The 15,110-nt window shown below is 39.6% G+C and overlaps 1 protein-coding gene across 7 annotated transcripts in view; it reads left to right on the forward strand.

Moving 5' to 3' along the window:
- The window catches only part of UGGT2 (UDP-glucose glycoprotein glucosyltransferase 2), a 249,271-nt gene that overhangs the window by 185,544 nt on the left and 48,617 nt on the right, over positions 1-15,110 (forward strand). For all 7 annotated transcript variants that reach the window (XM_070048689.1, XM_070048688.1, XM_008260110.4 and 4 more), the window contains one exon: positions 13,356-13,440. In XM_070048689.1, coding sequence (XP_069904790.1) covers positions 13,356-13,440 — 85 coding nt within the window. The remainder of the gene's footprint in view (positions 1-13,355; positions 13,441-15,110) is intronic.

Here is a 15,110-nt window from a genome sequence, read left to right on the forward strand (position 1 = left end):
GTCCTTAGGCTCTTTTGAGAGCCTCTTTGGTTGGTAGTGGTGTTTTTTGTTTTTGTAGTTTTTTAAAAAGATTTGTTTATTTGTAAGGCAGAGGGGCGAGGGTGGGGGCGAGAGCGAGGGCTCTTCCATCTGCTGGTTAAGTCCCTAAATGGCCACAACAGCCAGAGCTGGGCCAGTCTGAAGTCTGGAGCCAGGAGCCAGGGGCTTCTTCTGGGTCTCCCACATGAGTACAGGGATTCAAGCACTAGAATCATTCCCTACTGCCTTCCCAGGTGCATTAGCAGGGAGCTGGATCAGAAGTAGAACAGCCAAGACTGAAACCAGAACCCATATAGGATGCTGGCACAACTCCACCTTGCTACACCACAGTGCTGAATCCTTGAGAGCCTGTTGTTGTGGGAGTCTCTTCATGCATCTGGTGCCATATTGGGAGGACATAGGATAACAACAAAGCCCAGTCTGTCCTGCATGGCTACGTCACTTACCCAGCAAACTCTAATTCAGTCCAATTACAAAGCAGTCAGAGTTAGTCCTTCTCAGATATCAAGCCTTAGGTCCTGATGCACTTTACCTTTTCCAGCTGTGAACCAGACGCAAGCCTTCTGTTTATCCTAACTTTGAATGTACATTGCTGTGTCCTCCCCCTACAGTGCCTGCCTTAATGAATTTAGGATTAGATGGTAATACTTGTCTCCTTCCTTTCCCCAGAGGGTCCAGCAATGGGGACTCATGCCCTAGCCCCAGCTCCCTACAAAGAAATTCTTCAGTTTTCATCTCCAACATCCCCTTTTTTTATACATTTGGTCCCTCTGAGGGTCAGTTTGCAGAGAATGGTGGTAGTGCAAGATTAAAGCAATTCATTCTCCCTACAATGTCTGGTAGCAATCTCATACGTGCCCCAGTGGAAGCATTCTAGTCCCCTTTTATTTCATATCCCACCCCTCCCATCTTATCTTTTGTTTTATCCTCTCATATTACTGTTGTTGAACTCACTGAATTTTTTTCAATTTTCATTTTCTTTTTAATTAATTTTTAACAGATTAAATATGATTTATAGATACAATTCTAAGAACATTATGATATTCCTTTTCTCCCTCTCACCTTTCCTCCCTCCCACCTTCCTCCTTTCTACCTTTCTGGTTTTTTTTTTTTTTTTTTTTTGGCTTTTGAGGTAAAATATTTTAAATTTACATTTCAGTAGAAAGGCTTAGTACTTCACCAAATAAGAAGTTTAACAAATAAAAAGCAATAATACCCTGATTTAATGGGAATGTAGACAATGACTATAAGCAGTAATTGAATGGAAAAATGACCATTTCATCCATATAAAGTTTTTTGTCAATTATTCATAATAACTTTTCAATGAAGTAAAACCAATGATATTGTAATGTCTAAATATTTTCTATATAGTTATAAGAGTGGGATGGTTGGATCATATGGTGGATCCAGTTTCAACTTTCTGAGGAATCTCCATGACATCTTTCACAATAGAGTACTAGTTTGCATTCCCACCATCAATGGATTGGGGAACCTTTTCCCCTACATCTTCAGCAGCATTTACTGTTTGTTGATTTCTATGTGACATCCTTGGTAACTGGGGTAAGGTGAAACCTCAATGTAATTGTGAGTTGCATGTCCCTGATAGCTAGTGATCCTGACCATTTTTTCATGTCTGTTGTCCATTTGAATTTCATCATTTGAAAAATGCCTGTTTATGTCCTTTACCCATTTCATTTCTTAACTGGATTGTTTTGTTTGGTTGTTGTTGGGTTTTTTGAGCTCTTTATAGATTCTACATATTAATCCTTCATCATTTCATAGTTTGCAAATATTTTCTCCTATTCCGTCAATTGCCAGTTTAAGTGTTTCCTTTGCTGTACAGAAGCTTCTTAGGTTGATGTATGCCCATTTGTCTATTTTTTCTTTGATTGTCTGTGCTTCTGGGGTCTTTTCCAAGAAGTCTTTGCCTATGGCAATGTCTTGCAGAGTTTTCACAAGATTTTCCTCATAATTAGATGGTATCAGGTCATAGATATAGATCCTTGATCCATTTTTTTTCTTGATTTTTGTATAAGGTGGAAGGTAGAGGTCTTGTTCCATACTTCTGCATGCAGAGATCCAGTTTTCCCAGCACCATTTGTTGAGTAGACTGTCCTTTCTTCAGGGATTGATTTTAGCTACCTGTCAAAGATCACTTGGTTGTAGATGCAGGGCTTAATTTCTGGGGATTCTCTTCTATTCCATTGGCGTGCATGTCTATTTTTGTGGTAGTAACAGGCTATTTTGATGATAACTACCCTGCAGTATGTCTTTAAATCTGATCTTATGATGTCTCCAGCTTTGTTTTTATTGTTTAGGATTGCTTTAGCTATTTAGGGTCTTTTGTGTTTCTATGTGAATTTTAGTATTGTTTTTTCTAGATCTGAAAAGTATCTACTAGGTATTTATATGGATATTGCATTGAATCTGTAAGTTGCTTTCAGTACTATGGATACTTTAATGATTTTAATTTTTCCAATCCATGAACATGGAAAATATTTCCATCTTTTGTGTCTTCTATTTCTTTCTTTAATGTTTTGTAATTTTCGTTGTAGAGATCATTCCTATATTTGGTTAATTTATTCCAAAGTATTTAAATTCTTTTTGCTGTTGTGAATAGGACTGAACTTACAAGTTCTTTCGCATCCATGGCATTGTCTGGGTATACCAAGGGTATTGATTTTTGTGTGTGAATTTTATATCCTGAAACTTTACCAAACTCTCTTTTTAGTTTCAATAGTAACTTAGTGGAGTCTTTTGGTCCACCAGTATATAGAATCATGTCATTTGCAAATAGGGATAATTTGACTCACTCCTTTCCAATTTGTATCCTTTTGATTTCTTTTTCTTGCCTAATGACTTTGGCTAAAGCGTCTAGGACTATACTGTACAGCAACAGTGAAAGTAGGTATCATTTTCTGGTTCCAGGTCTTACTGGAAATTCTTCCAACTTTTCCCTATTCAATAAGATGCTGGCTATGGGTTTCTTATGTATTGCCTTGATTGTGTTGAGAAATGTTCCTTCTATACCCAATTTGTCTAAGGTTTTAGGATGTTCTATTTTATCAGATGTTTTCTCTGCATTTGTTATGATAATTAGATGGTTTTGATTCTTCATTCTGTTAATATAATGTGTCACATTTATTGACTTGGGATGTTGAATGATTGCTGCATAACAGGGATGAAAACCACTTGGTCCAAATGAATGATCTTTCTGATGTGTTGTTGAATTAATTAGCTAGTATTTTGTTGAAGATTTTTGCATCTGTGTTCATCAGTGGTCTTGGTCTATAGTTTTCTTTCATTGTTATATCTTCTCTAGTTTTGGAATTAAGGTGACATGGGCATCATAAAAGGAGTTTGAGAGCCTTTCCTCCATTTCAGTTTTTTGAATAGTTTGGGAAGAATTGGATTTGTTTGTCTTTAAAAGTCTGGTAGAATTTAGCAAGGAAGCCATCTTGGTTCTAGGCTTTTCTTTGTTGGGAGGGTCCTTAATTCAATTTTTCATCTTGGTTATTGGTCTGCTTAGTTTTTCAGTGACTATGTGACTCAATTTTGGTAGATTTTATATGTCCAGGAATCTATCCATTTTTTCTGTTCCCTAATTTGTAGAAATATAGATATTTGTAGTATTTTCTGATATTATTTTTATTTCTGCATTTTCCCTTGTTATATTTCATTTATCATCCCTGATTTTACTGATTTGGATCTTCTACCTTTTATTTTTGGTTAGTTTGGCTAATGGTATATCTATTTTGTTTGTCTTTTCAAAAGAAAAAAAATTTGTTCCATTGATCTTTTGTATTGTCTTTTGGTTTCAATTTTTGTGTATTTTTTAGTCATTTCTTTCTTCCTCCTAATTTGGGGTTTGGTTTGTTGTTTTTCGAGGTCTTGAGATGCATTGATCATTTATTTGATGTCTTTCCAATTTCTTGAAGTAGGCATCAATTGTTATAAACTTCTCTTTTAACACTGCTTTTGCTGCATTGTCTAAGTATTGATGTTTTTATTGTCATCTTTATTTGTCTCCAGAATTTTTTAAATTTTTTTTATTTCTTCTTTGACACATTATTCATTTAGTGCATGTTGTGTAGTATCCATGTGTTTGCTTATTTTCTAGAAATTCTTGGGTTATTAATTTCCAGCTTCATCCCATTGTAGTCAGAAAAGATATATGGTATGATTTCATTATTTTTTATTTGCTGAGTCTTGCTTTATGCCCTAGTGTATAGCCTATCCTAGAGAAAGTTATGTTCACTGATGTAAAGAATGTGTATTCTTCAACTGTGGGATCAAATATTTTGTATATAACAGCCAGTCCTTTTGGTCCGTAGTGTCAATTATCTCTGTTGTTTCTTTGTTGATTTTCTGTCTGGTTGATCTGTGTATTGATGAAAGTGAGGTGTGAAGTCCCCTATTACCATTGTATTGTTGTCTGTGTCTCCCTTTAGATTGACATTTATTTTAAATAGCCACGTGCCCTGAGATTGAGTGTATATATGTTTGCTATAGTCACATGTTCCTGTTGAATTGATCCCTTTATCGTTACATAGTGCCCTTCTTTGTCTCTTTTAACAATTTTTGTGTTAAACTCTATTTTGTCTGATATTAGCATAGCTACATCTGCTCAAATTTGCTTTCTGTTAGCATGGAATATCTTTTTCCATCCTTTCACTTTCAGTCTGCATGTATCTTTGTTGTTCAGGTGTGTTTCTATAGGCAGCAAATAGATGTGTCTTGGTTTTTATCCATTCTGCCAGTTCGTATATTTAAATTGGAAAATTTAGGCTACTTATATTTTAGATTCTAATATTTCAGTTTTTTCTCTTCAGAATCTGTACTTCCTGGACAATTTTTTCATCCATATCATGTATGGATTTTTTTAACTCATGAATTCCCTTCTCACTGCCTCTGAGTAATCCTATAATCATTGTTTTTTAGACATTTCATCATCGTCCTTGTCTTCACATTCTAATATGAAATTGATGTGTGCCTTTGTTGGAATCATGTTGTCATCTTTTTTTTTCTTGTATTTTTATATTTATTTTAGTCATTTGTGGGAACACTTCTTGGTTTTCTCCACTGATGTGTAAATTTTTTGAATTATGCTTCTGTGGCTTAGTGGGATGTCTGTTCCTTCAGTGAATACCCAGAGGCATGTGCTGGGTGGGACGGGGGAATACTTGGTGCTCAAGGGTGGGACTATTATCTAGTGTAATAACTAGTTTGGTTGTGGTAGATGTCCTTTGTTATCAGCAGGGGGTGAGTATGATCAACATAACCATAAACTCACCTGCTAAGGTTCCCCTGTCCTCACCAAAAGGCTGTGGGTTTACTGCTTTGACAGTTTGAGCCCCATAGCCTGTGATAGGTTAAGAGGATGGGGGCACTTCACAGTTCTAAGTGGGTGCCCAGCTCCCTGTAAATCTTCAAATCAGACTCAAAATCAGTGGGGAACATGGATTTTTCCCCCTCTATTAAAATCCACTGGTTACATGCATGAGAGCTGCCGCAATCCCTACTGTTATCAAAATTGCACCTTCTCTTCACCAGCTGCTATTCACACTTGGGGATGCTGCAGGGAAAGAAATGTGGTTTTCTTTTCTTTTCTTTTCTTTTCTTTTCTTTTCTTTTCTTTTCTTTTCTTTTCTTTTCTTTTCTTTTCTTTTCTTTTCTTTTCTTTTCCCTCCCTCCCTCCCTCCCTTCTGTCTGTCTGTCTGTCTGTCTCAGAGTTAGAAAGAGAGAAAGGTCTTCCTTTTCCGTTGGTTCACCCCCCAAATGGCCTCTCCGGCCAGCATGCTGCTCCAATCTGAAGCCAGGAACCAGGTGCTTCCTCCTGGTCTCTCATGCGGGTGCAGAGCCCAAGCACTTGGGCCATCCTCCACTGCCTTCCCGGGCCACAGCAGAGAGCTGGCCTGGAAGAGAAGCAACCGGGACAGAATCCGGCACCCTGACCAGGACTAGAACCCGGTGTGCCAGCACCGCAGGCGGAAGATTAGCCTAGTGAGCTGCGACGCCAGCCCAGAAATGTAGTTTTCTTTTGCTGCATTACTCTGCTGAGTAACTCCCCCATCCCCGCAAAAGAGCTTCAGACTGGACTAAAAGTGTGGTCGACAAGTTCTCCCTCATGCAACACCACCAGTGTCATGAGCTGCCACAGTCTACCCTCACCTCGCTCTCAGAACCTGGCGTCTCCTCCAACCCCTGACTACAGGATTCATGTGTGGTGTCCTTGCTCACTGCTGAGCATCCACACTTTCCACACTATTCCATGGTATCCCTGTTCTTCCTGTAGAATTTCACTGCAAACACCTCTCCAACTCTATGCTGGGAAATCACTTCTTTACTCATCCAGTTTTCATGTAGATAACATAGGAGTCCTTTTTTTACTGCTATAATGGAAATCATAAGACTAGTAATTTATTTTAAAAAATGATGTTTAGTGGCTCCCAACTTGTAGGCTGGTCAAGTGGTTGGCATCTGGCTAGGGCATTTGTATCCTGGCGAAGTGTTGGATTTTCATTTGCTTTTATCTGTGAATCACAGCTTCCTTAAGTGTCAAATAATAGCATTATAACTTTCCTCAGAATGCTTAAAACAGGCTTCATTTCTGTCCTCTACCATTGAGTGTTCTGGAGGAGAAATGAGAGGGCAGTCTGATTTAATTTCCTGCCAAAAAAATTTCAATGATTTTGTACTTAGAATTCCAGAGGAGAAAAAACAAGTATGCATTCTTTCATTTGGAAATGGTTTTACTATCTAAAATAGGCTCTAAAATCACATTGAGAATAAAATTTATTTGAATCTCCCCTTTTTCCCTTCATTAATTTCTTTTTTTAAAGACTTATTTTATTTATTTGAAAGGCAGAGTTACAGACAGGGGTCTTCTATCTGCTGGTTCACTCCCAAATGGCTGCAATGGTCAGGGCTGAACCAGGCCAAACCCAGGAGCCACATCCAGTCTCCCACATGGGTGCCGGTGCCCAAGTGCTTGGACTACCTCCTGGTGCTTTCCCAGGTGCATTAGTAGGGAGATGGATTGGAAATGGAGCAGCTGGGGTTTGAACCAGAACCCATATGGGCTGCCAACAGTGTGGGCAGTAGCTTAATCTGCTATGCCACAATGCTCATCCTGCATTAATTTTTGTATCAGTGGAGCACATTTTCTCTGACTGCTTATCTTGTTCCCTTTTTTTGGAAACCTTTTATTTAATGAGTATAAATTTCATGAGTACATCTTTGGAAATACAGTGATTCTAGCCAGCACTGCGGCTCAATAGGCTAATCCTCCGCCTAGCAGCGCTGGCACACCGGGTTCTAGTCCCGGTCGGGGTGCCGGATTCTGTCCCGGTTGCCCCTCTTCCAGGCCAGCTCTCTGCTGTGGCCAGGGAGTGCAGTGGAGGATGGCCCAAGTGCTTAGGCCCTGCACCCCATGGGAGACCAGGACTCCTGCCTTCAGATCAGCGCGGTGCGCGGTGCTCTGGCCGCAGTACGTGGGCCTTGGCGGCCATTGGAGGGTGAACGAACGGCAAAAGGAAGACCTTTCCCTCTGTCTCTCTCTCTCTCACTATCCACTCTGCCTGTAAAAAAAAAAAAAAAGAAGAAGAAAGAAAGAAAGAGATTCTTCCCACCTTACCCACCCTCCCACCCCCACTCCCTCCCTACTTCCTCTTCCCTCTCCCATTCCCAGTCCCATTAAGATTAATTTTTTCAATGAACTTTATACACAGAAGACCAGCTCTATGCTAAGTATTTGCACATATGCATACACTAAATATAAAGAACTGTGTGAGAACAAGTTTTACAGTTGAATCTTATAGTATGACTTATTTTGGACAGAGGTCCAACATGGGGAGTAAGTCTACCGTGACTCCTGCTGTTAATTTAACAATTAACACTACCCTAGGAAACTGAAAGTGTTCCTACCTCCAGGCTTCTGTCTGGCCAAGTCCCAGCTGGCCATTGCAATCCTTTGGGAGTGAGCAAGTGGATGGAAGTTCTCCCTCCCCCTCCTCCCCTCCCCTCCCCCTCCCCTATCCCTTCTCCCTCCCCCTCCCCCTCCTCCCTCTCCCGCCTCTCCCTCTCCCTCTGTATGTATGTCAGTGATCACCCAAGACTCTTGCTGTGAGCTACCCAGGCTAAGGAAGCCTTTTGAAATCACAGTCTCCATCAGTATTTAGGCAAGGCCATAGGCAAAGTGGAAGTTCTCTCCTCCCTTCAGAGAAAACTACATCCTTCTTTGATGGCCCCTTGTTTCCACTGGAATCTCACTAATGGAAATCCTTCATGTAGGACATTTTTTTTTGCCACATGCCTTGGCTTTCCATGCCTGAAATGCTCTCATGGGCTTTTCTGCCAGACCAGAATTCCTTAAGGGCTGATTCTGAGGTCAGAGTGCTATTTAAAGCAATTATCATTCTATAAGTCAGCTGTGTGGACTGCTTCCCATGTTGGAGCAATCTCTCCTTTTTATTTCTATCTATGCTTTTTACTGGACACTAGATCATATTTGTATAGTGCCTTTAACACTTAGTCTATCTATTTGCTCACTTTAACACTAAAATTGATCACTTTTTAACACTTGAGATAGCATTTTTACCACTCAGCTTAATGGGATTTGCAGTCCAATGGGACATTTTTAAACTGTACTCTTAGAAGTAAATCTGTAGGATCCTATGCAGAACTATACAGCTTTACAGTTACAAACTTCCTCTTCTATTTCTTAATCCCACTCTTACTTTTTCCCCAAGATGTATTTTTCAAATGACTTTATACACACAATTAATTCTGTTAGGTTAACACTTAAAGCAATGGTATTCATAAAGAAAAAGAAAATAAAAATAGAACTGTTCCTCAATAGTCATGACGAGGGCTGTTTAGGTCATTGCTTTTCAAACTGTTTGAAGAGTCAGTTTCACATTTTCAGGTTTCCTTTTAGGTACTCTAACAGAGCACCAATCAGGGAGAAACATGGTATTTGTCCTTTTGTGACTTGCTTATTTCACTAAGTATGATGCTTTCTGGAATGATCCATTATGTTTCAAATGACCGGATTTCATTTTTTTATAATTTGTAGTATTCCATGGAGTAGGCATCCCATAATTTCTTTATCCAGTCTTCAGTAGATAGGTATTTAGCTTAATTCCGTGTTTTAGCTATTGTGAATTGAGCTGAAATAAACATTGAGGTGCAGATACCCCTTTTATTTGCTGATTTCATTTCCCTTGGATAAATTTCCAAAAGTGGGATGGCTGGATCATATGGTACGAATATATTCAGATTTCTGAAGTATCTCCAAAATGTCTTCCATGGTGGCTGTACAGTTTACATTTCTACCAACAGTGGATTAGGGTCCCTTTTTCCCGACATCCTCACCAGCATTTGTTGTTTGTTGATTTCTTTAGGAGAGCCATTCTAACAGGGGTGAGGTAAAACCTCATTGTGGTTTTGATTTGCTTTCCCTGACAGCTAGTGATCCTGAACATTTTTTCTGTGTCTGTTGGCCAGTTGGATTTTCTCTTTTGAAAAATGTCTGTTTAAATCCTTTGCCCATTTCTTTTTTAATAGAAAACTTTTATTTAATAAATATAAATTTTGAAAGTACAACTTTTGGATTATAGTGGTTCTTCTCGCCATAGCCACCCTCCCACCCTCAAACCATCCCATCTCCTAATCCCTCTCCCATCCCATTCTTCATTAAGATTCATTTTTAATTATCTTTATATACAGAAGATCAATTCTATACTGAGTGAAGATTTCAACAGTTTGCACCCACACAGACACACAAAGTATAAAGTACTGTTTGAAGACTAGTTTTACCATTAATTCTCATAGTACAACACATTAAGGACAGAGGTCCTACATGGGGAGCAAGTGCACAGTGACTCCTGTTGTTGATTTAACAATTGACACTTTTATTTATGATGTTAATAATCACCCAAGGCTCTTGTCATGAGCTGCCAAGGTTATGGAAGCCACTTGAGTTCGCAAACGCTGACTTTATTTAGGCAAGGTTATAAGAAAAGTGGAAGTTCTCTTTCAGAGAAAGGTACCTCCTTCTTTGATGGCCCCTTCTTTCCACCAGGATCTCACTCACAGATATCTTTCATTTAGGTCATTTTTTTTTTGACAGGCAGAGTGGACAGTGAGAGAGAGAGAGAGACAGAGAGAAAGGTCTTCCTTTGCCGTTGGTTCACCCTCCAATGGCTGCCGCGGCCAGCGTGCTGCGGCCGGTGCACCGCGCTGATCCGATGGCAGGAGCCAGGAGCCAGGTGCTTCTCCTGGTCTCCCATGGGGTGCAGGGCCCAAGCACCTGGGCCATCCTCCACTGCACTCCCTGGCCACAGCAGAGGGCTGGCCTGGAAGAGGGGCAACCGGGACAGAATCCAGCACCCCGACCGGGACTAGAACCCGGTGTGCCGGCGCTGCTAGGCGGAGGATTAGCCTAGTGAGCCGCGGCGCCGGCCCCATTTAGGTCATTTTTCTTGCCACAGTTTCTTGGCTCATCATGCCTGAAATATTCCCATGGGCTTTTTAGCCAGATCCGAATGCTTTAAGGGCTGTTTCTGAGGCCAGAGTGCTGTTTAGGGCATGTGTCATTCTATGAGTCTGCTGTGTATCCTGCTTCCCTTGTTGGATCGTTCTCTCCTTTTTCATTCTATCAGTTATTATTAGCAGACACTGGTCTTATTTATTTGATCCCTCTGACATTTAGTCCTATCTTTATGATTAGTTATGAACTTACACTGATCACTTTAACTAGTAGGATGGCATTGGTACCTGCCAACTTAGTAGTATTTGGATTATCATGGCAAGTTTTTAGCTTTACCCTTAGGTGTAAGTCTGAGGAAGTGTGTGACACACTATACATCTCCTCCCTCTCTTACTCCCACTCTTATTTTTAACAGGATAAATTTTCAGTTGAATTTAAACACCTAAGAATAATTCTGTGTTAATTAAAGAGTTCAACCTATGGTATTAAGTAGAAAAAGAAAATACTAAACAGAATAAAATTTTTTTTGACAGGCAGAGTTAGAGAGACAGACAGAGAGAAAGGTCTTACTTCCATTGGTTCACCCCCCAAATGGCTGCTATGGCCGGCGCGCTGCACCGATCCGAAGCCAGGAGCCAGGTGCTTCCTCCTGGTCTCCTATGCGGGTGCAGGGCCCAAGTACTTGGGCCGTCCTCCACTGCCTTCCCGGGCCACAGCAGAGAGCTGCACTGGAAGAGGAGCAACTGGGACAGAACCGGTGCACCAACCGGGACTAGAACCCGGGGTGCCAGCGCCGCAAGAATAAAATTGTAAGCTCTTCCTCAACAGGACAAAGGCTGATAAAGTCATTGCTTCTCATAGTGTCTTTCACTTCTACAGGTTTCCTTTTAGGTGCACAGTTAGTTGTCACTGATTAGGGAAAACAAATGATATTTGTCCATTTGGGGCTGGCTTATTTCACTCAGCATGATGTTTTCCAGATTCCTCCATTTTGTTGCAAATGATCAGATTTCATTTTTTTTACCGCTGTGCAGTATTCCATAGAGTAAATATCCCATAATTTCTTTATTCAGTCTTCTGTTGATGGGCGTTTATGTTGATGACTTAGCTTTTATGAATTGAGCTGCAATAAACATTGAGGTACAGACAGCTCTTTTATTTGCCAATTTAATTTCCTTTGGGTAAATTCCAAGGAGTGGGATGGCTGGGTCATGTTTTCATTGCCACCAACAGTGGAAACCATTTGACATTTCTACTGTCCAAGTTGGAACTGTTTTTGTATTTTGTGGCAATTGTTGATCAGGGCTCTAACTTCTTTGTTTTAACCATCTCAGCTAGGCAATTGGAAATAAGAAGGAGGCAAAGGCTTGTGTTCAAGTAATAATAGTGTTACAGGCCGGCGCCGCGGCTCACTAGGCTAATCCTCCGCCTTGCAGTGCCAGCACACTGGGTTCTAGTCCCGATCAGGGCACCGGATTCTGTCCCGGTTGCCCCTCTTCCAGGCCAGCTCTCTGCTGTGGCCAGGGAGTGCAGTGGAGGATGGCCCAGGTGCTTGGGCCCTGCACCCCCATGGGAGACCAGGATAAGTACCTGGCTCCTGCCATTGGATCAGCGCGGTGCTCCGGCAGCAGCACGGCGGCCATTGGAGGGTGAACCAACGGCAAAAGGAAGACCTTTCTCTCTGTCTGTCTCTCTCACTGTCCACTCTGCCTGTCAAAAAAAAAAAAAAAAGAAAAGAAAAAAAAATAATAGTGTTATAAAACCAGTATATTCATTTTAGAGAAATGTTACCTATATGTTACAAATAGAACTGGACTGAAAATAGCTATTGATTTCACCCATAATAGCTTGCCACTTCAACAAAATTTAATAATGTAATTATTTTAGTATAGAATTTTTCAGTGTCCTGTGGGAATAGTACCAAAATAATTATTGAGCACAGCTGTCATACTTGATTTGTTTAAGCAGCTTTGCAAATTAGAGAATGAACTGCATTTATGTTATATAAATAGAAACATTTAAGTAATACAGATGGACAGCAGTAACATTCAGTCTCATAAATTAAACAGTGCATTTCAGATTTTGGCATTGCAAAGTGGCTGGCAGATATTGAAAAGCTATTTGGGAGGGGGGCTGGCACTGTGGCTCACTTGGCTAATCCTCCGCCTGCGGCGCCAGAATCCCACATGGGCGCCAGGTTCTAGTCCCAGCTGCTCCTCTTCCAGTCCAGCTTTCTGCTGTGACCTGGGAGGGCAGTGGAGGATGGCCCAAGTGCTTGGGCGCCTGCACCCACGTGGGAGACCACCTGGCTCCTGGCTTCAGATTGGTGCAGCATGCCAACCGTGGTGGCCATTTGGGGGTGAACCAACGGAGGGAAGACCTTTCTCTCTCTCTTTCTCACTATCTAACTCTACCTGTCAAATAAGTTAAAAAAAAAAAAACTATTTGGACAATGGAGAATTCTTTTGACATAAACAACTTACATTTAAGTCTGGATATGTTTCATGCTTCAGTTAATATTTTAATATATCAGAGATGTGAAAGTTGAGTTTTGGGGTAGCCTTCAATAGCAAAGATAAGCAGTAATTTAAATGAGTGATTAGGTAATATTAAATTTAATGAGTCACAATTTTTGTACAATTTTGATTAAGTTAAAATAATGTGGTTTTGAAAGGTGTATTATAATGTATCTGAATTAATGACAGAAACAAAATATTACATGTATAACACCTTTGTTTATTGTAAAATGAATTGTTATTCATACATTGTATTCAAATGTCTATTCTTCAATTAAATATAGACACTTCTGTTTTTCTGCTTTTAGGCATGAAGGAGCTGACTCTCAACCAGACCTGGAGGATGTCATTGTCGTATTGAACAGTTTCAAAAGCAAGATCCTGAAAGTACAAGTGTGTGAGGCACAAGCTTTTTCTAGGCTCTGTTCTTAATTGTCCTTAACTGTTTAATGTTTATTTTATGGCGAATTTTACCATCTGTATATGTTTCTGTTGGAGCACTGGCAGCAAAAGGAAGGAAGAAAAGAAATTTCATGAAGGAAAAACAGAATTTGAAAATAGAAGGAATTTGTTTTAAAGTTGTGTCCTAGTTGTCTAGTGATTCGATGGTATTTGGTCATAGATTTAGGTCTTTAATCCATTTTTCAGTGGATTTTTCTGTAAGGTGTAAGGTAGGGATCTTGCTTCATACTTCTGCACATGGAGATCCAGTTTCCCCAGCACCATTTATTAAAGAGACTGTCCTTGCTCCAGGAATTGATTTTAGCTCCTTTGTCAAATATAAGTTGGATTGATTTCTGGAGTTTCCATTCTGTTCCATTGGTCTACAAGTGTGTTTTTATGCCAGTACCAGGCTATTTTGATTATAACTGCCCTGTAGTATTTCTTGCAATCCAGCATTGTGATGGCTCTGGCTTTTTTTTTGTTATATAAGATTGCTTTAGCTATTCGGAGCCTCTTGTGTTTCCATATGCATTCTAGCATCATTTGTTCTATATCTTCAAATAATGTCATTGGTATTTTGATTGGGATCACGTTGAATCTGCCAGTTGTTTTTGGTAATATAGACATTTTGATGATGTTGATTCTTCCAATCCATGAATGGACTGTTTTTACATTTTTAATATCTCTTTCTATTTCTTTCTTTAGTAATTTGTAATTTTCATCATAGAGACCTTTGATATCCTGGTTTAAATTTATTCCAAAGTGTTTTGTTCTTTTGGACGTATTGTGAATGGGACTGATTTTAAAAGTTCTTCCTCAGCCATGACATTGTCTGTGTATACAAAGGCTATGGATTTTTCCATGTTGATCTTATATCCTGTCACTTTACCAAACTCTTAGGAGTTCCAATACTCTCTCAGTATAGTTTTTGGATCCCCTATATATAGAATCATGTTATTTACAAGTACAGATAGTTTGATTTCCTCCTTTCCAATTTGAATCCCTTAGATTTATTTTTCTTACCTAATGGTTCTAAAACTTCTAGGACTATATTAAATAGCAATGATGAGAGTGGACATCCTTGTCTAGTTCCAGATCTTAGTGGGCATGCTTCTAGCTTTTCTCCATTCAATAGGATGCTTGCCATGGATTTGTCATAGATTTCCATGATTTTGTTGAGGAATGTTCCTTCTATACCAAATTTGATTATTTTCATCTTGAAAGAATGTTGTATTTTATTGAATGCTTTCTCTGTATCTTTTGAGATAATCATGTGGTTTTTGTTCTTCAATTTGTTAATGTGATTTATCACATTTATTGATTTGCAAATGTTGAACCATCCCTGCATACCAGGGATGAGTCCCACTTGGTCTAGATGAGTGATCTTTCCAATGTGTTGTTGGATTCAATTGGCTAATATTTTGCTGAGGATTTTTGCATCTATGTTCATAGGAGATATTGGTCTATAGTTCGCTTTCTTTGTTGTATCTTTTTCTGTTTTAGGAATTAAGGTGATGCTGGTTTATTAGAAGGAGTTAGGGAGGATTATCAACCTTTCAATTGTCTGGAATATCTTGAGAAGAATTGGAATTACTTCTTCTTTAAATGTCTGGTAGAAT

The sequence above is a fragment of the Oryctolagus cuniculus genome, chromosome 9 (genome assembly GCF_964237555.1).
Source record: "Oryctolagus cuniculus chromosome 9, mOryCun1.1, whole genome shotgun sequence".
Lineage (NCBI taxonomy): Eukaryota > Metazoa > Chordata > Mammalia > Lagomorpha > Leporidae > Oryctolagus > Oryctolagus cuniculus.